The sequence below is a fragment of the Amphibalanus amphitrite genome, unplaced genomic scaffold (assembly GCF_019059575.1).
Source record: "Amphibalanus amphitrite isolate SeventyFive unplaced genomic scaffold, NRLGWU_Aamphi_draft 002723F_arrow, whole genome shotgun sequence".
Lineage (NCBI taxonomy): Eukaryota > Metazoa > Arthropoda > Thecostraca > Balanomorpha > Balanidae > Amphibalanus > Amphibalanus amphitrite.
This window is the reverse complement of record NW_024884109.1, coordinates 1,829-18,120: the sequence shown is the minus strand read 5'-3', so window position 1 is coordinate 18,120 and position 16,292 is coordinate 1,829. Positions and strand designations below refer to the sequence as shown.

Sequence of the window (16,292 nt, the reverse complement as noted above, 5' to 3'; positions counted from 1 at the left end):
AGCACCACTTTTTCGTCCGTACAAAGGCGATTTTACGGATATTTTACGAGTCTAGGGGGCTTTACGGGCCTTAAACGTCAATGCAACGGGGACCGTTTTGGGGAAAGTTTCTCGTCTGGTGGTGGGGCACCCGTGTGCCGATTTTGAACGAAATCGGAGGGGACCCCCCATTGACCCAAAATTTTGATTTTCCCGTAAAAACTTTTCTATGGGGAAAAAGTGAAATTTTCCTGCAGGACTGTGTCTGGGTAAACGAGAGCTTTCGATTGATACCCATTTTTACCATAGCACCACTTTTTGGTCCGTACAAAGGCGATTTTACGGATACTTTACGAGTCTAGGGGGCTTTACGGGCCTTAAACGTCAATGCAACGGGGACCGTTTTGGGAAAAGTTTCTCGTCTGGTGGTGGGGCACCCGTGTGCCGATTTTGAACGAAATCGGAGGGGACCCCCCATTGACCCAAAATTTTGATTTTCCCGTAAAAACTTTCCTATGGGGGAAAAAGTGAAGTTTTCCTACAGGACTGGGTCTGGGTAAACGAGAGCTTTCGATTGATACCCATTTTAACCATAGCACCACTTTTTCGTCCGTACAAAGGCGATTTTACGGATATTTTACGAGTCTAGGGGGCTTTACGGGCCTTAAACGTCAATGCAACGGGGACCGTTTTGGGGAAAGTTTCTCGTCTGGTGGTGGGGCACCCGTGTGCCGATTTTGAACGAAATCGGAGGGGACCCCCCATTGACCCAAAATTTTGATTTTCCCGTAAAAACTTTTCTATTGGGAAAAAGTGAAATTTTCCTGCAGGACTGTGTCTGGGTAAACGAGAGCTTTCGATTGATACCCATTTTTACCATAGCACCACTTTTTGGTCCGTACAAAGGCGATTTTACGGATACTTTACGAGTCTAGGGGGCTTTACGGGCCTTAAACGTCATTGCAACGGGGACCGTTTTGGGGAAAGTTTCTCGTCTGGTGGTGGGGCACCCGTGTGCCGATTTTGAACGAAATCGGAGGGGACCCCCCATTGACCCAAAATTTTGATTTTCCCGTAAAAACTTTCCTATGGGGAAAAAGTGAAATTTTCCTACAGGACTGGGTCTGGGTAAACGAGAGCTTTCGATTGATACCCATTTTAACCATAGCACCACTTTTTCGTCCGTACAAAGGCGATTTTACGGATATTTTACGAGTCTAGGGGGCTTTACGGGCCTTAAACGTCAATGCAACGGGGACCGTTTTGGGGAAAGTTTCTCGTCTGGTGGTGGGGCACCCGTGTGCCGATTTTGAACGAAATCGGAGGGGACCCCCAATTGACCCAAAATTTTGATTTTCCCGTAAAAACTTTTCTATGGGGAAAAAGTGAAATTTTCCTGCAGGACTGTGTCTGGTTAAACGAGAGCTTTCGATTGATACCCATTTTTACCATAGCACCACTTTTTGGTCCGTACAAAGGCGATTTTACGGATACTTTACGAGTCTAGGGGGCTTTACGGGCCTTAAACGTCAATGCAACGGGACCGTTTTGGGGAAAGTTTCTCGTCTGGTGGTGGGGCACCCGTGTGCCGATTTTGAACGAAATCGGAGGGGACCCCCCATTGACCCAAAATTTTGATTTTCCCGTAAAAACTTTCCTATGGGGAAAAAGTGAAGTTTTCCTACAGGACTGGGTCTGGGTAAACGAGAGCTTTCGATTGATACCCATTTTAACCATAGCACCACTTTTTCGTCCGTACAAAGGCGATTTTACGGATATTTTACGAGTCTAGGGGGCTTTACGGGCCTTAAACGTCAATGCAACGGGGACCATTTTGGGGAAAGTTTCTCGTCTGGTGGTGGGGCACCCTTGTGCCGATTTTGAACGAAATCGGAGGGGACCCCCCATTGACCCAAAATTTTGATTTTCCCGTAAAAACTTTTCTATGGGAAAAAAGTGAAATTTTCCTGCAGGACTGTGTCTGGGTAAACGAGAGCTTTCGATTGATACCCATTTTTACCATAGCACCACTTTTTGGTCCGTACAAAGGCGATTTTACGGATATTTTACGAGTCTAGGGGGCTTTACGGGCCTTAAACGTCAATGCAACTGGGACCGTTTTGGGGAAAGTTTCTCGTCTGGTGGTGGGGCACCCGTGTGCCGATTTTGAACGAAATCGGAGGGGACCCCCCATTGACCCAAAATTTTGATTTTCCCGTAAAAACTTTCCTATGGGGAAAAAGTGAAGTTTTCCTACAGGACTGGGTCTGGGTAAACGAGAGCTTTCGATTGATACCCATTTTAACCATAGCACCACTTTTTCGTCCGTACAAAGGCGATTTTACGGATATTTTACGAGTCTAGGGGGCTTTACGGGCCTTAAACGTCAATGCAACGGGGACCGTTTTGGGGAAAGTTTCTCGTCTGGTGGTGGGGCACCCGTGTGCCGATTTTGAACGAAATCGGAGGGGACCCCCCATTGACCCAAAATTTTGATTTTCCCGTAAAAACTTTTCTATGGGGAAAAAGTGAAATTTTCCTGCAGGACTGTGTCTGGGTAAACGAGAGCTTTCGATTGATACCCATTTTTACCATAGCACCACTTTTTGGTCCGTACAAAGGCGATTTTACGGATACTTTACGAGTCTAGGGGGCTTTACGGGCCTTAAACGTCAATGCAACGGGGACCGTTTTGGGAAAAGTTTCTCGTCTGGTGGTGGGGCACCCGTGTGCCGATTTTGAACGAAATCGGAGGGGACCCCCCATTGACCCAAAATTTTGATTTTCCCGTAAAAACTTTCCTATGGGGGAAAAAGTGAAGTTTTCCTACAGGACTGGGTCTGGGTAAACGAGAGCTTTCGATTGATACCCATTTTAACCATAGCACCACTTTTTCGTCCGTACAAAGGCGATTTTACGGATATTTTACGAGTCTAGGGGGCTTTACGGGCCTTAAACGTCAATGCAACGGGGACCGTTTTGGGGAAAGTTTCTCGTCTGGTGGTGGGGCACCCGTGTGCCGATTTTGAACGAAATCGGAGGGGACCCCCCATTGACCCAAAATTTTGATTTTCCCGTAAAAACTTTTCTATTGGGAAAAAGTGAAATTTTCCTGCAGGACTGTGTCTGGGTAAACGAGAGCTTTCGATTGATACCCATTTTTACCATAGCACCACTTTTTGGTCCGTACAAAGGCGATTTTACGGATACTTTACGAGTCTAGGGGGCTTTACGGGCCTTAAACGTCATTGCAACGGGGACCGTTTTGGGGAAAGTTTCTCGTCTGGTGGTGGGGCACCCGTGTGCCGATTTTGAACGAAATCGGAGGGGACCCCCCATTGACCCAAAATTTTGATTTTCCCGTAAAAACTTTCCTATGGGGAAAAAGTGAAATTTTCCTACAGGACTGGGTCTGGGTAAACGAGAGCTTTCGATTGATACCCATTTTAACCATAGCACCACTTTTTCGTCCGTACAAAGGCGATTTTACGGATATTTTACGAGTCTAGGGGGCTTTACGGGCCTTAAACGTCAATGCAACGGGGACCGTTTTGGGGAAAGTTTCTCGTCTGGTGGTGGGGCACCCGTGTGCCGATTTTGAACGAAATCGGAGGGGACCCCCAATTGACCCAAAATTTTGATTTTCCCGTAAAAACTTTTCTATGGGGAAAAAGTGAAATTTTCCTGCAGGACTGTGTCTGGTTAAACGAGAGCTTTCGATTGATACCCATTTTTACCATAGCACCACTTTTTGGTCCGTACAAAGGCGATTTTACGGATACTTTACGAGTCTAGGGGGCTTTACGGGCCTTAAACGTCAATGCAACGGGACCGTTTTGGGGAAAGTTTCTCGTCTGGTGGTGGGGCACCCGTGTGCCGATTTTGAACGAAATCGGAGGGGACCCCCCATTGACCCAAAATTTTGATTTTCCCGTAAAAACTTTCCTATGGGGAAAAAGTGAAGTTTTCCTACAGGACTGGGTCTGGGTAAACGAGAGCTTTCGATTGATACCCATTTTAACCATAGCACCACTTTTTCGTCCGTACAAAGGCGATTTTACGGATATTTTACGAGTCTAGGGGGCTTTACGGGCCTTAAACGTCAATGCAACGGGGACCATTTTGGGGAAAGTTTCTCGTCTGGTGGTGGGGCACCCTTGTGCCGATTTTGAACGAAATCGGAGGGGACCCCCCATTGACCCAAAATTTTGATTTTCCCGTAAAAACTTTTCTATGGGAAAAAAGTGAAATTTTCCTGCAGGACTGTGTCTGGGTAAACGAGAGCTTTCGATTGATACCCATTTTTACCATAGCACCACTTTTTGGTCCGTACAAAGGCGATTTTACGGATATTTTACGAGTCTAGGGGGCTTTACGGGCCTTAAACGTCAATGCAACTGGGACCGTTTTGGGGAAAGTTTCTCGTCTGGTGGTGGGGCACCCGTGTGCCGATTTTGAACGAAATCGGAGGGGACCCCCCATTGACCCAAAATTTTGATTTTCCCGTAAAAACTTTCCTATGGGGAAAAAGTGAAGTTTTCCTACAGGACTGGGTCTGGGTAAACGAGAGCTTTCGATTGATACCCATTTTAACCATAGCACCACTTTTTCGTCCGTACAAAGGCGATTTTACGGATATTTTACGAGTCTAGGGGGCTTTACGGGCCTTAAACGTCAATGCAACGGGGACCGTTTTGGGGAAAGTTTCTCGTCTGGTGGTGGGGCACCCGTGTGCCGATTTTGAACGAAATCGGAGGGGACCCCCCATTGACCCAAAATTTTGATTTTCCCGTAAAAACTTTTCTATGGGGAAAAAGTGAAATTTTCCTGCAGGACTGTGTCTGGGTAAACGAGAGCTTTCGATTGATACCCATTTTTACCATAGCACCACTTTTTGGTCCGTACAAAGGCGATTTTACGGATACTTTACGAGTCTAGGGGGCTTTACGGGCCTTAAACGTCAATGCAACGGGGACCGTTTTGGGAAAAGTTTCTCGTCTGGTGGTGGGGCACCCGTGTGCCGATTTTGAACGAAATCGGAGGGGACCCCCCATTGACCCAAAATTTTGATTTTCCCGTAAAAACTTTCCTATGGGGAAAAAGTGAAATTTTACTGCAGGACTGGGTCTGGGTAAACGAGAGCTTTCGATTGGTGTGGTTTTTTACCCGTTTGTGACGTCATTTCTAGGGAAAAACTGGTCATAAAGGTTTCCCTCTACCGGGGCCTTTTTTCCCCCTACCGAATCTGTGCTGTGCTGAATCTGTGCTGAATCTGTGCCAACTTCCGTTACATGTGTGCGGTGAGCGTATATATCTTTCCCGAGCGAAAAAAACAAACATTCCAGTTTTTTGGCGCTTTTGTTTCAATTGTGGTGGTTATGTTCGAAGGCTTATACAGATGGTGTTTGCGCAAAATTTCTTACGGAAAATCACTGACTATTTAGTGTCGACAGCTGCATATTAACTTTTTGAACACGCCTCCATCACTGTTTGTTTATTGGCTGTCAGTGGTATTGGGCTGTGTTTGTGTTGGCTGTGTTGATGTATATACCGTGTGTTGCTGGGTGATTGTGAAAATATTTTGATGATTAACCTCTTTATTCAGCGGTAGAGAATTCTGAAAATCCCAGGGGATGCTACAAACCCCTAATTATCCACCCCTGTTTTTTATTTTAAGTTCCATCCAGTACCAGTATGAGTGTTTTTGGCAATGGAAGGTAGGTGAAACATTTCATCATTGTAATTTTAATCTTTTGAGACCTGAATTTCAACATTCTCTTGAGAGCCTGAGAGCATTCATGCCAAGGTTTCTGAGTCTGTTTCATGATAAAGAGACAATATTTATAATGGAGTCAACTTGTGGGCCAAGTCAGCAGAACTTGATAAATGAGTACCTATGACAACACCTCTACACCTGTCGCCTCATGTATTGTAGTGATGGCAGGTTCAATGCTGAGTCTCAGAATAATAGCCAGCGAGCGTATACTGTTGTTTTGTATTTCTATGCCCGATCGACCCTAATGTGTAATGTCTTGCATTTCTAAATATTGAACTGTAATGAATGAGATGCTGTAATGAGGTACTGTAATGAAAAGACTGCCTCAGACTGCAAGGTTCTATTTAACCAAATATGACTGCATGTCTGCTACAGAATGAAACACTGACAAACACTGACACTGACATCAGGCACTTACAAAGTGAATGCACAAGAACGATAAGGACTTCTGGACTTCAGAGCAAGAGATACGCCCTACGCTCAGGAACGCCGCTGTCACCACATATAGCATACACTCAATACAGCAACTGGTCGTGCCCATCATTAGCCTACAAGCCCCACCAGACGCTAACCGGCCACGATTTTACCGCCCTCTACGAAAAGCAGTCATCTCACTTAGCAAGCAACCTCTACAACGATAGAGGAATCGACAACTGGCAATCCGGCCTGATCGCGTCTCTCCGGTCTTACCACTTTGGCTGTGCAGTGGTGGTAAACGGTAATGGGCTTCCGCGATTACCATAAGCTCCAGGGAGGTGCCATCCCTACACCTCCCTTGCCGTCCCCTGCATCGTTCATCACAAATGGCTATAATTAGGATCTGATTGCCAAAATTCATGGTAGGAAGTTGCTTTCAAGCACTGTCCAGCTCTCAAATGGGCGATAGCCACAACGCCCCCTGCAGTCGCACCAGTCTTAAAATTGATAGATCCACTCTACTGACAGGCACGGTGTATATTCAACTCACAACAAAACAACCCCTATTCCCTGCGTGACCATGTGAGTAGCACTCCCCGCTAGCTGCGCTTCAGTTTATCCCCGACCCGCTCCCTGACCGCCTGGAGGAGGCGGGGCTCGCTGTACACCGCCGCGGCCACCAGGGCGGCCCCACAGAGCGCGCCCACAGCCACATGGGCGGCGGCGGAGCTGGGGTACAGCCAGCTCTCGGAGCCGGCTGCCAGCAGGCCGGCGGTCACCAGCGCGGCAGCCACGGCGGGCAGCGGGCGGAGACCGAGCAGCGGCGGCACGGACACCGCCGGCTCCAGCGGCAGACCGGCCACGAACCGGTAACTGGCGACACACGGGGCGGGGACAGGGTGAGAGAGGTACGGGACACTGCATCAAGCGCCAGCAACACACTGGACGGGGCGAGCGGGCAGCAGCAGCAGAAAATGGGACGAAGACATGATGGTTGAGAGTGGCACGGGACACTGTATCGGGAACCAGCAGCATACGGGGAGGGGACGGGATGATAATTGAGAGGGGTACAGGACACTATTGGGGACAGCAGACATTCGTATCAGTCGATGGACGGGTTAAGTAACGAGATCCAAGTATATCGAGATCGGCGAATAAAGCGTGATATTGACTATCCATGACGGATTGGATAATGATGTAAATAATTAGACCAATTAGGACAAATCAAATCTATTCAAAAACACAAAAACTCACCAAACGTATATCCTGGTCAGCATATTGACGCAGTTGGCGAGGATAAATCCAACCCCGCCGAATAGCCTAGTAAAGATCCCTGTCGAGATGACGAATATCACAGATAGCAGCACCATCTTCCGGTTATACCTGAAACACCGGAAAACGCCACAACACCTGTCAAAGCGCCCGATAGTAACGTTCCTAGCTTCACTTTATCGACACGACTGGCCAGCCTTTCCACTTCGCCTTTAGCCGCAAAAGGCAGTCTAACAACAAAAACCAACATGAGAACGTCATTTCCTAATCCGCTCAGCCTCTACCGACTAATTTACCTCACTCCTTACTAAGCCACCGACCATTTCCCGACTGCTTTCCATAAACCCTCCACGGCACTTACCCATTGATCTGTTCCTGGCGCATCACCGCGAACGTGCAGCACTCCAGCACTCCGTTCACCGCCAGTAGGAGCACGTAGGCGCACTGGGCGCGCAGCAGACTGACGGCCGGACCGGCGGTCAGCAGGGCGCCTCCGTACAGCCGCAGCAGCAGGTGGGAGTAGCTCCAGCCGAACGTGACGGCAACCAGACCGAGCAGGCTCATGGCGCGCAGCAGGTCGTGCAGAACCCGGCCCGCCGCGGCAGACACCGGCTGCAGGGAGAGGGGGTAGGGTCAGACTCATAGCGCGGAGTAGGTCGTATAGCACCCGGCCCGCCACCGCAGACACCGGCTGGAGGGGGAGGGAGCTGTCAGGCACCGGCTGGAGGAGAGGTGCCAAACTGTCTCCTTCCAGTGACTGGCGAGATGGCAAGAAGGATAGAAGCTGGGCAACAAAACAAACCGAATGACAAAAAAGATACCAAGATGAAGATCACAACAACTGGCAGTAAGGACTTATAGCGGAGATGAAGAGTAGCTACGAGTATAATTGGCTAATATCAGGAGTGTGTGCTTACAGCTTTTTCGGCGCCTCACCGGGCATCGACACACTGTGGTCAACGTTACTGATATTTTCACCAAATGCCACTACTCCTCAGTAAAAAAAAACACACAAAAAAAAACTAACATCAAACACCTCCTACCACACAATCAGCCACGTTGCCACCTACCTTTCCCCGTTCCACTGTGCGCGAGAAGTAAACGTAGGCGTTCTCCTCGACTGGCTGAAAGAGGACGCGGGCCGCCAGGCTGCCCAGGTTGGCCACCACGTCGTACAGGCCCTGCTCGGAGAAGTCGAGCAGGTGGAAGGCGGTCATCAGGTAGCGCTCGCCCTCCGTCAGCAACTGCTTCAGCAGGCCTTGTTTGAAGAAGCTCCAGGTGAGGGCCAGCTGGTCACGGTCCAGCGCCGGCTGACGGGGAGGGGAGGAGAGGTATTACTGATCAGTGAAGAGAGATGGCAGCAAGGGTCACATCGCCACCGTCGCGACAGGAAATGTTAGAGGCAGACGCGGTTGCTGGGAAAACGTGGCAGCACAACTTTGGCTCTATTTCTGAGGATACTCGATCCAGCGCTGCCGTGAGCTGTCTGTAACACAGGTAGGTCTTAATACCGTTTGACTGCAATCTAAGAGGCCTTAGACCTAAAGTTCTAGCTAAATGAAACGAAGAATGCGACGACTTGGCCAAAAGAAACCACTATGACCGCGAAAACGCTTGACTACATTTGAAATCCCGCCCCTTTACAAATAGTTCACTGGCCTCACCTGTCCCGGCACCAGTCTGGGTCCCAGCTCGCTCGCCGACTTCACCGGTAGACAGTTATCCGGTGAGCGGACGTGCCAGAGCAGGGTGCCGTAATAGATGACCACGAGGAGAGCGGAGCTGACCTGACCGCGTGGCCCACACAGTAGGCCCAGATGGCGTGGGACGGGTACAGGGCGATCAGCCAGGCTTTGAGCGCCACCCGACTGCACAGACTGACCATGTCGGCTACCACCTTGGGAGAGAGGGAGAGCGGGTGGGTGAGAGAGTGGTGAGAGGAGATGGGGAGGGGCGAGAAGACGATAAGAGAGTCAGAGATAATCCACATATGCCAGCAAGGTAGGGAGAATACAGTACTTCAACGCGGTGTGAACGATCGACGATCCGCAAACGACTGTCACAGCAGGCGATTTGAGCTTCGGATATAATTTCACTGATATAGCAGAGTCATCGGGGAACCGACGCGCCTCAAATATTTTCCCCTGACACCCTGTTCCTCTCCTCTGCGTCACCCCACCGCCGTCATTCACCTTCCATTTGACAAAGAGCATGGCCTGCGCCAGGATGACCAGCGGCTGGGCGGCCGTCTCCAGTACGACCATGGCCGCGGTGACCCACACGCCCAGACGGTACTCTGAGGTCACCTCGGGCGCCGGCTGGCTGAGCGCGTGCAGCCAGAGGCCGGCCAGCGCCGCCGACACCGCCGCTGACACGGGCACGCTAACAGGGGAGCGGGGCGTCAGTCAGAGGCAATTACAACACTGCTCTTTTGTAATACACTCAATTCACTGGCAATAAAACATTGCATACTTATGTGCCTATGACGATCCCCACATCTGAAGAAATAAACGTCATTTATCGAGGCAATGACCTTTTAAAACCACTACTACTCAACAGAACTGTGCTGATTAGCTGCTACCCATTGACTGCCTCCACAGTCCACATTCCACAACAACACCTGTTTTTGAAGTAGGTACCTATATCGACAGTTCCCAGCAAGCACATCCTAAGTGTCAAATTTTTGAAATTGAGATTTCTATACCATTCGACTCAGCTCGTCGAGCTGAGTCGAATGGTATGAAAATCACAGTTTCGAAAATTTGACACTTGGGATGTTCTTGCTGGGAACTGCCGATATGCAGCTTCTCCCAACAGCTGTGACCATTTCGAGTTAAACTGATGTCCGGACCGGAGCGATGTACCTGAGCCACACCAAGTTGATGGCCTGGCGCCACTTGCTGCTCTCTGTCACGCCCAGCGCCGCCCGACGGAAAGCCTCCACACTGACAAAGGTGGCAGTCGAGTAGAGTAGAGCCAGCCTGGGAAGCAGACTAGGGCTTCAGAACTTTGAACAGAATTGATTTACCTACTTTAAAACTACACTTAAATAAAGAACTGAATGTCAGTCAAAAGGAACAGGTAATTCGGTACATGCTTATGAAGATAACCGTTTATTACTTCATTTTATACAATAACTAGAAAATAAGAACAAACTCTGTTCAACTAGAAACATACGAAAAATTAGCATTTTTCTTATGGAGTACACACTACAGTTCTGGTGAGAAAATAGCACATGTTCTACTTAGGAACTCAGACATTGGATGCATCACTGATGCATGATAGGAAAAAAGTAAAGGGTGCATACCTGACATTGATGATGCGGGATGCCCAGGACATCAGATGTAATATACCGGAGAATGACTGCATTTGTGATGAATGTGAACACTCGGTAGGTTATCTGAAAGACATTTGATAGGTATAGCTTCAGCATCAATATGTGCAACACAGACCATGCTATTCTGGGCCCTGTTTCACCGGTGATAGCAGCACGCTGCTATCACACGTAACAAATTGGGTTTCCATGGAAACATCAGCAAACCATGACGCCGTCAATCTGTGTGATGTCATTAAATATTGCTGCCAACAGCTTCACGGCCGTGCGATCAAACACATCGCATTCAACGAAACAGCAACTCTGTTCCAAACGCAGCTCACGGATTACACGAAATGTCATTAGTGTGACCTCATCACATTACGTCAGCTCGCGCAATTTGATAGTAGCGTGCTGCTATCAACGGTGAAACAGGGCCCTGGTCTCTGCAGCATATAGGTACTTCATTGGTGGAAAATCCCAGGGGGTGCTACAAACCCTGGCCTAATTATCCACCCCTGTTTTTTATTTTAAGTTCCATCCAGTACCAGTATGAGTGTTTATGGCTTGGAAGGTAGGTGAAACATTTCATTATTGTAATTTTAATCTTTTGAGACCTGAATTTCAACATTCTCTTGAGAGCCTGATAGCATTCATGCCAAGGTTTCTGAGTCTGTTTCATGATAGAGAGACAATACTTATAATGGAGTCAACTTGTGGGTCTCTACCGCTGAATAAAAAGGTTAATCATCAAAATATTATCACAATCACCCAGCAACACACGGTATATACAGCAACACAGCCCAATACCAACCACAGACAGCCAATAAAAAGCAGTGATGGAGGCGTGTTCAAAAAGTAAATATGCAGCTGTCGACACTAAATAGTCGGTGATTTTCCGTTAGAAATTTTGCGCAAACACCATCTGTATGGACCTTCGAACAGAACCACCACAATTGAAACAAAATCGCCAAAAAACTGGAATGTTTGTTTTTTTCGCTCGGGAAAGATATGAGCCGCAGCGGCGGCTGCTCGTGAAAAATCTGTTTAACACTCAACACACATAAAACATGCATCGATCTGATGAATTCGTCCTCCAGTGGAACACTTCCTCTCTAGTGAGCCACTGGGGCGAATTCAAGAACTATATATTAAATAAAAAACCGTTGATAGCCGCCATTCAGGAGACCCATTTTCTGGACTCAGATTCCTCTAATTACAACTTTAACATACGTGGATATACTTTATATACAAATAATGTAAATGAAAAACCCCGCCGAGGCGGCTCGGCCCTTTATATTGCTAATAACCTCTTGCACCACGAAATTCAGCTCCGCACCACGCTTAACGCGGTCGCAGCTCAAGTCAAAATAGCGCAACATGACCTTGCCATCCTTTCCCTGTACCTTTCCCCTAGCCACCGCTTTTCCTCCTCTGAACTCCGCCAATTGTTTGTCCAGCTCCCCCACCCCTGCCTAATACTAGGAGATTTTAATGCCCACCACAGATCCTGGGGCTCAACAACGAACAACGCGCGCGGAACACTAATTGATAAGATAATGGATTCACTTGATCTCATTTGCATTAACAACCGCACACCCACTTTCACCAGACGCAACCAAGGTCAAGTCATACACTCCGTCATCGACTTGGCCTTCACAGACACTAACACCGCGACACTTTTCACTCAACACGTCGGAGATGATACATTGTTTAGCGACCATTATCCCATTCACTATCAACTTAATGTCCCTTCAGGACAAGCCAATTTTACATTTCTTCCTCGTTGGAACTTTAAGAAAGCTGATTGGGCCTCCTTTCAAAAACATATAGATGAACACACTCCCACCCCTCCCCCTGACATCAACACCTTTTTAAACGTGATTCTCGCTGCTGCTCACCAAAATATTCCCCATACCCACCCCCCACGTGAAAACAAAGCTGCCCCTTGGTGGAACGCTGACTGCAATCGAGCTGTAGCTCTGCGGAAGCGTGCCTTACGAGTCTTTAACAAATGTATTTGCGATTACCATGAAAATGCCCTCCGCAAGGCCCGATATGATGCTTCACAAATAATACTTAAAGCAAAACAAGAAGGATGGCACTCCTTCTCTAACAACTTTAATAGATTTACTCCCCTTTCTAAAATCTGGTCGCTAATTAGAGTTTTTTCTACAAGGCGCAGCACAACTTACAAAATTCCTCATCTCTACATTAACAACACCCACTACGCCACTCCCCTTGAAGTTGCGACACAATTCGCCCAACATTACGCACGAATATCTTCTGCTCAACAATACACACAAGTACAACATGACAGCTTTAACACAACACTCGACACCCTCTCCTTCGACTCAGCAAATACTGAAAATTATAACAAGCACTTTGACTTGTTCGAACTTAGACACGCCATATCTCGATGTGGTGAAACGTCGGTAGGGCCGGATCAGATAGCCTATCCTTTCTTCAAAAACCTTTCTGAATCCGGCCTTGAAAACCTTTTGATAGTAATCAATAATCTATGGGAAAACAATTTGTACCCCGAGAGCTGGAGAAACAGTACCATCGTCCCCATCCTTAAACCCTCCAAACCACCCTCCTCCCCCTCTAGTTATAGACCTATATCCCTAACCAGTTGCGCTGCTAAATTGACAGAACATATGGTCAATGGACGGATTAGGGCATATCTAGAAGGTAACTACCTCCTCTCTCCACATCAAACAGGATTTAGGTCTGGCCGCTGCACGGCAGACAATATAGTCCACCTCATTGATGACATCCAGAAGGGCTTCCAAAATGACATGTATACATTTGCAGTTTTCATTGATTTTCAAAACGCCTTTGATAAAGTAAATAAACAAGCCCTTCTGATCAAACTTCATAAGACAGGTATTCGCGGCCACATGGCCCATTATATCTCTAATTTCCTCAAAGATAGAACATTTAACGTACGATGCGGTAACACATTTTCTCCCAATCTTAATCAGGATCACGGCCTCCCTCAGGGCAGTGTCCTCTCCCCAACCCTCTTCCTTATTATGATTAACGACCTTTTTCAAAATCCACCTAGTAGCCTTAAGCATTCTATTTTTGCCGATGATGTGGCCATTTGGGTAACGCGAAGAAACATTGACTCGGCTTTTGCCTCCGTTCAAAACGCAATGGAGGATATTAATAGCTGGTGCGATAAATGGGGCCTAGTCTTGTCACCCAGCAAAACAGTAGCACTTATATTCTCCCATAAGTCCCGTTTTAAATTTGATACCGAACTTAAAGTAAAGAACCAAACTATCAAATACGTTAAAACGTTCAAATACCTCGGCATCACACTAGATAGTAGACTCTCCTTTAAACATCACTTTCAAGACGTTAAAATGCGTTGCACTAGGCGCCTCAACATACTTAAGTGTATAGCAGGAAAGGATTGGGGTGCTGATCGCAGCACCCTCCTTAACCTATACACTTCCCTAATCCGTCCTATCCTGGATTACAACAGTTTTCTATTTGATGATATAGCTTCTAATCAGATCGAATCACTTCAAGTTATACAAAATAAGGCCCTGCGTATAGTTACAGGAGCCCAATGCACCACAAATATCAAGGCTCTCCACGCAGAATGTAATATTCCTCTTCTCTCTCACCGCCGTAAACTCCAACTCCTTCGCTTCTATGCGCGCACTTTCTTGTCCCCTTATTCGCCTTCGCACCGCATTGTCTCCAATCGATATACGGACGACCCTCCCACAACGGCCCAACTCAAATACCCGATAATCGCCTATCGCATAGAAAGGACACTTAGTGATTTCCAGTTGGATTTTCCATCTATTTTTCATCGGCCACCCATCTCTTCTTTCTTTCTGCCAGCCATAGAGAATATTGCATTCCTGTACGCAGAGGCAAAATCAAAAGTCACAAAAGAAGAAAGCATTCAACTTTTCTATGAGCATAAAGAAGAACATAAAGACTATGCATACATATATACAGATGGTTCAGTTTGTGACGGGAGGACGGCAGCCGCTGTCACATCTGACCATCATAACAAAACAAGTAGGCTACACGACGACCATAGCATATTTAGTGCTGAGTTGATAGCCATTCACTCAGCACTCAAATATGTCTCGTCGAAAAACATAGAAAAGGCTGTGATCTGCACAGACTCAGCTTCATCGGTAAAGGCAATAGCTCACAGAAAAATGGAAAAAAACGAAATCGTTTATAAAATAAAAAAGATGATTATTGGCTTTACCGATGAAAACAAACACGTCATTCTCCTGTGGATTCCGTCCCACGTTGGAATACAGGGGAATGAAAAAGCGGACAAGCTAGCCAAAGAAGGTCTTCATCTCCCATCTCGAAATCATCTCGCTCTCCCCCTTCCGGATTTTCTGTCTTCGCTCTTCCGTGCCTTCCAGAGATACCGCCAAAAATGCTGGATAGATGATCATACACCACATCTCTTCTCCATTAAACCGAAACTTTGCCATTTCTACTCTTCCCATCAAAACACAAGGATCAAAGAGAGAGTCCTAGCCAGGCTCCGGCTCGGCCACACACAACTCACCCACAACTACATCCTGGACAGAGCACCTCCACCCATATGCCACCACTGCCGCGACCACCCACGCTATACCATCTCACACTTCCTCCTCCACTGCCCACACCTACACCAACACCGCAGACATATAGTACAATACATTAACACACATGGACTCTCTCTCGACCTTCCGACTCTCCTGGGCGACACTCATCCGGATATCCACGACCTTCTGTTCGTCTTTCTCGCCGACGCTCGGATCATCAAGAGCCTTTAGCGTGTTAGGGCCGCGGCTGCCGCCCCTAAAACGATAACCAGAGCCCTCGTCTCCCGGCTCACCCCCAAACTCACACATTAATTAATCGCGGTTACAGGGCTTTTTCCCTCGCGCCGTTTTGGCTTAGGTGCGAGGTTTTTGCCCTTTGCGTTAGGCGTCGGGTTTTTTATTATTTAGGACTTTTTCTCCCGACCATTACACCCCACAACAAGGCCCCGCCGGGGGGCTGGAGCCTAGAAGGTCTTATACCTTCTGTCAGTGCGATGAAAGCTTCCCGGCTCCATTACACTGACACCAGCTCACAAGTGTTCATGTCTATCATGTATTGTTAATAAAAGTCATTCCCACTGTTGTGTTTGCGACTCCAGACATCTCGGCTCTTTGGCTGTACACGTAAGTACCTCCCTTAGCTTTGTTCCACATTAAGATAGGATCCCACGTTGTTTTTGCTACCGGGTTCACATAAACCGGTTTAACGTAACACTTGCTGCCCGGCGAAAATTGCCGGAGTAACTGCCCCCTGCTCGGGAATGGCACTAGGCCGACCGAGCAAAAAAAAAAAAAAAAAAAAAAAAAAAAAAGGAAAGATATATACGCGTGCGGTGACGGAAGGCTGACGTAGGGACGCAGTGGGCGGAGCTTGGAGGCTGTGTGCGGTCCGACCGCACACAGGGCCCGTGAACAGCCCTCAGAATTTTCAGAAGTCAGAACGTAGCTATAATGC

The 16,292-nt window shown here is 47.6% G+C and overlaps 2 protein-coding genes across 2 annotated transcripts; one reads left to right on the top strand and one right to left on the bottom strand.

Annotated features, from left to right (window-relative positions):
- Positions 1–6,723: 6,723 nt before the first annotated feature.
- LOC122377324 (protein RFT1 homolog) lies at positions 6,724–10,783 on the bottom strand. The gene is made up of 8 exons (XM_043357258.1): positions 10,752–10,783; positions 10,309–10,425; positions 9,637–9,826; positions 9,109–9,417; positions 8,515–8,754; positions 7,806–8,056; positions 7,427–7,555; positions 6,724–7,045 (listed from the first exon to the last, which is right to left on the bottom strand). Exons 1-8 carry the CDS (start codon positions 10,781–10,783, stop codon positions 6,772–6,774), a joined length of 1,542 nt encoding a protein of 513 aa, XP_043213193.1. The 3' UTR covers positions 6,724–6,771.
- A 2,048-nt stretch (positions 10,784–12,831) lies between these two features.
- LOC122377325 lies at positions 12,832–15,747 on the top strand. Its single transcript, XM_043357260.1, has one exon. It carries the CDS (start codon positions 13,418–13,420, stop codon positions 15,566–15,568), a length of 2,151 nt encoding a protein of 716 aa, XP_043213195.1. The 5' UTR covers positions 12,832–13,417; the 3' UTR covers positions 15,569–15,747.
- Positions 15,748–16,292: the final 545 nt, after the last annotated feature.

Coding starts and splice junctions, on each gene's coding strand:
- LOC122377324 (XM_043357258.1), bottom strand. CDS start 10,783: ATGTCCTGGGCATCCCGCATCATCAATGTCAG. Junction 9,418..9,636: donor TGCTCTTTGTCAAATGGAAG/GTGAATGACGGC, acceptor GATTATCTCTGA/CTCTCTTATCGTCTTCTCGC. Junction 8,755..9,108: donor CCAGACTGGTGCCGGGACAG/GTGAGGCCAGTG, acceptor CCTCCCCGTCAG/CCGGCGCTGGACCGTGACCA.
- LOC122377325 (XM_043357260.1), top strand. CDS start 13,418: ATGGTCAATGGACGGATTAGGGCATATCTAGAAGGTAACTACCTCCTC.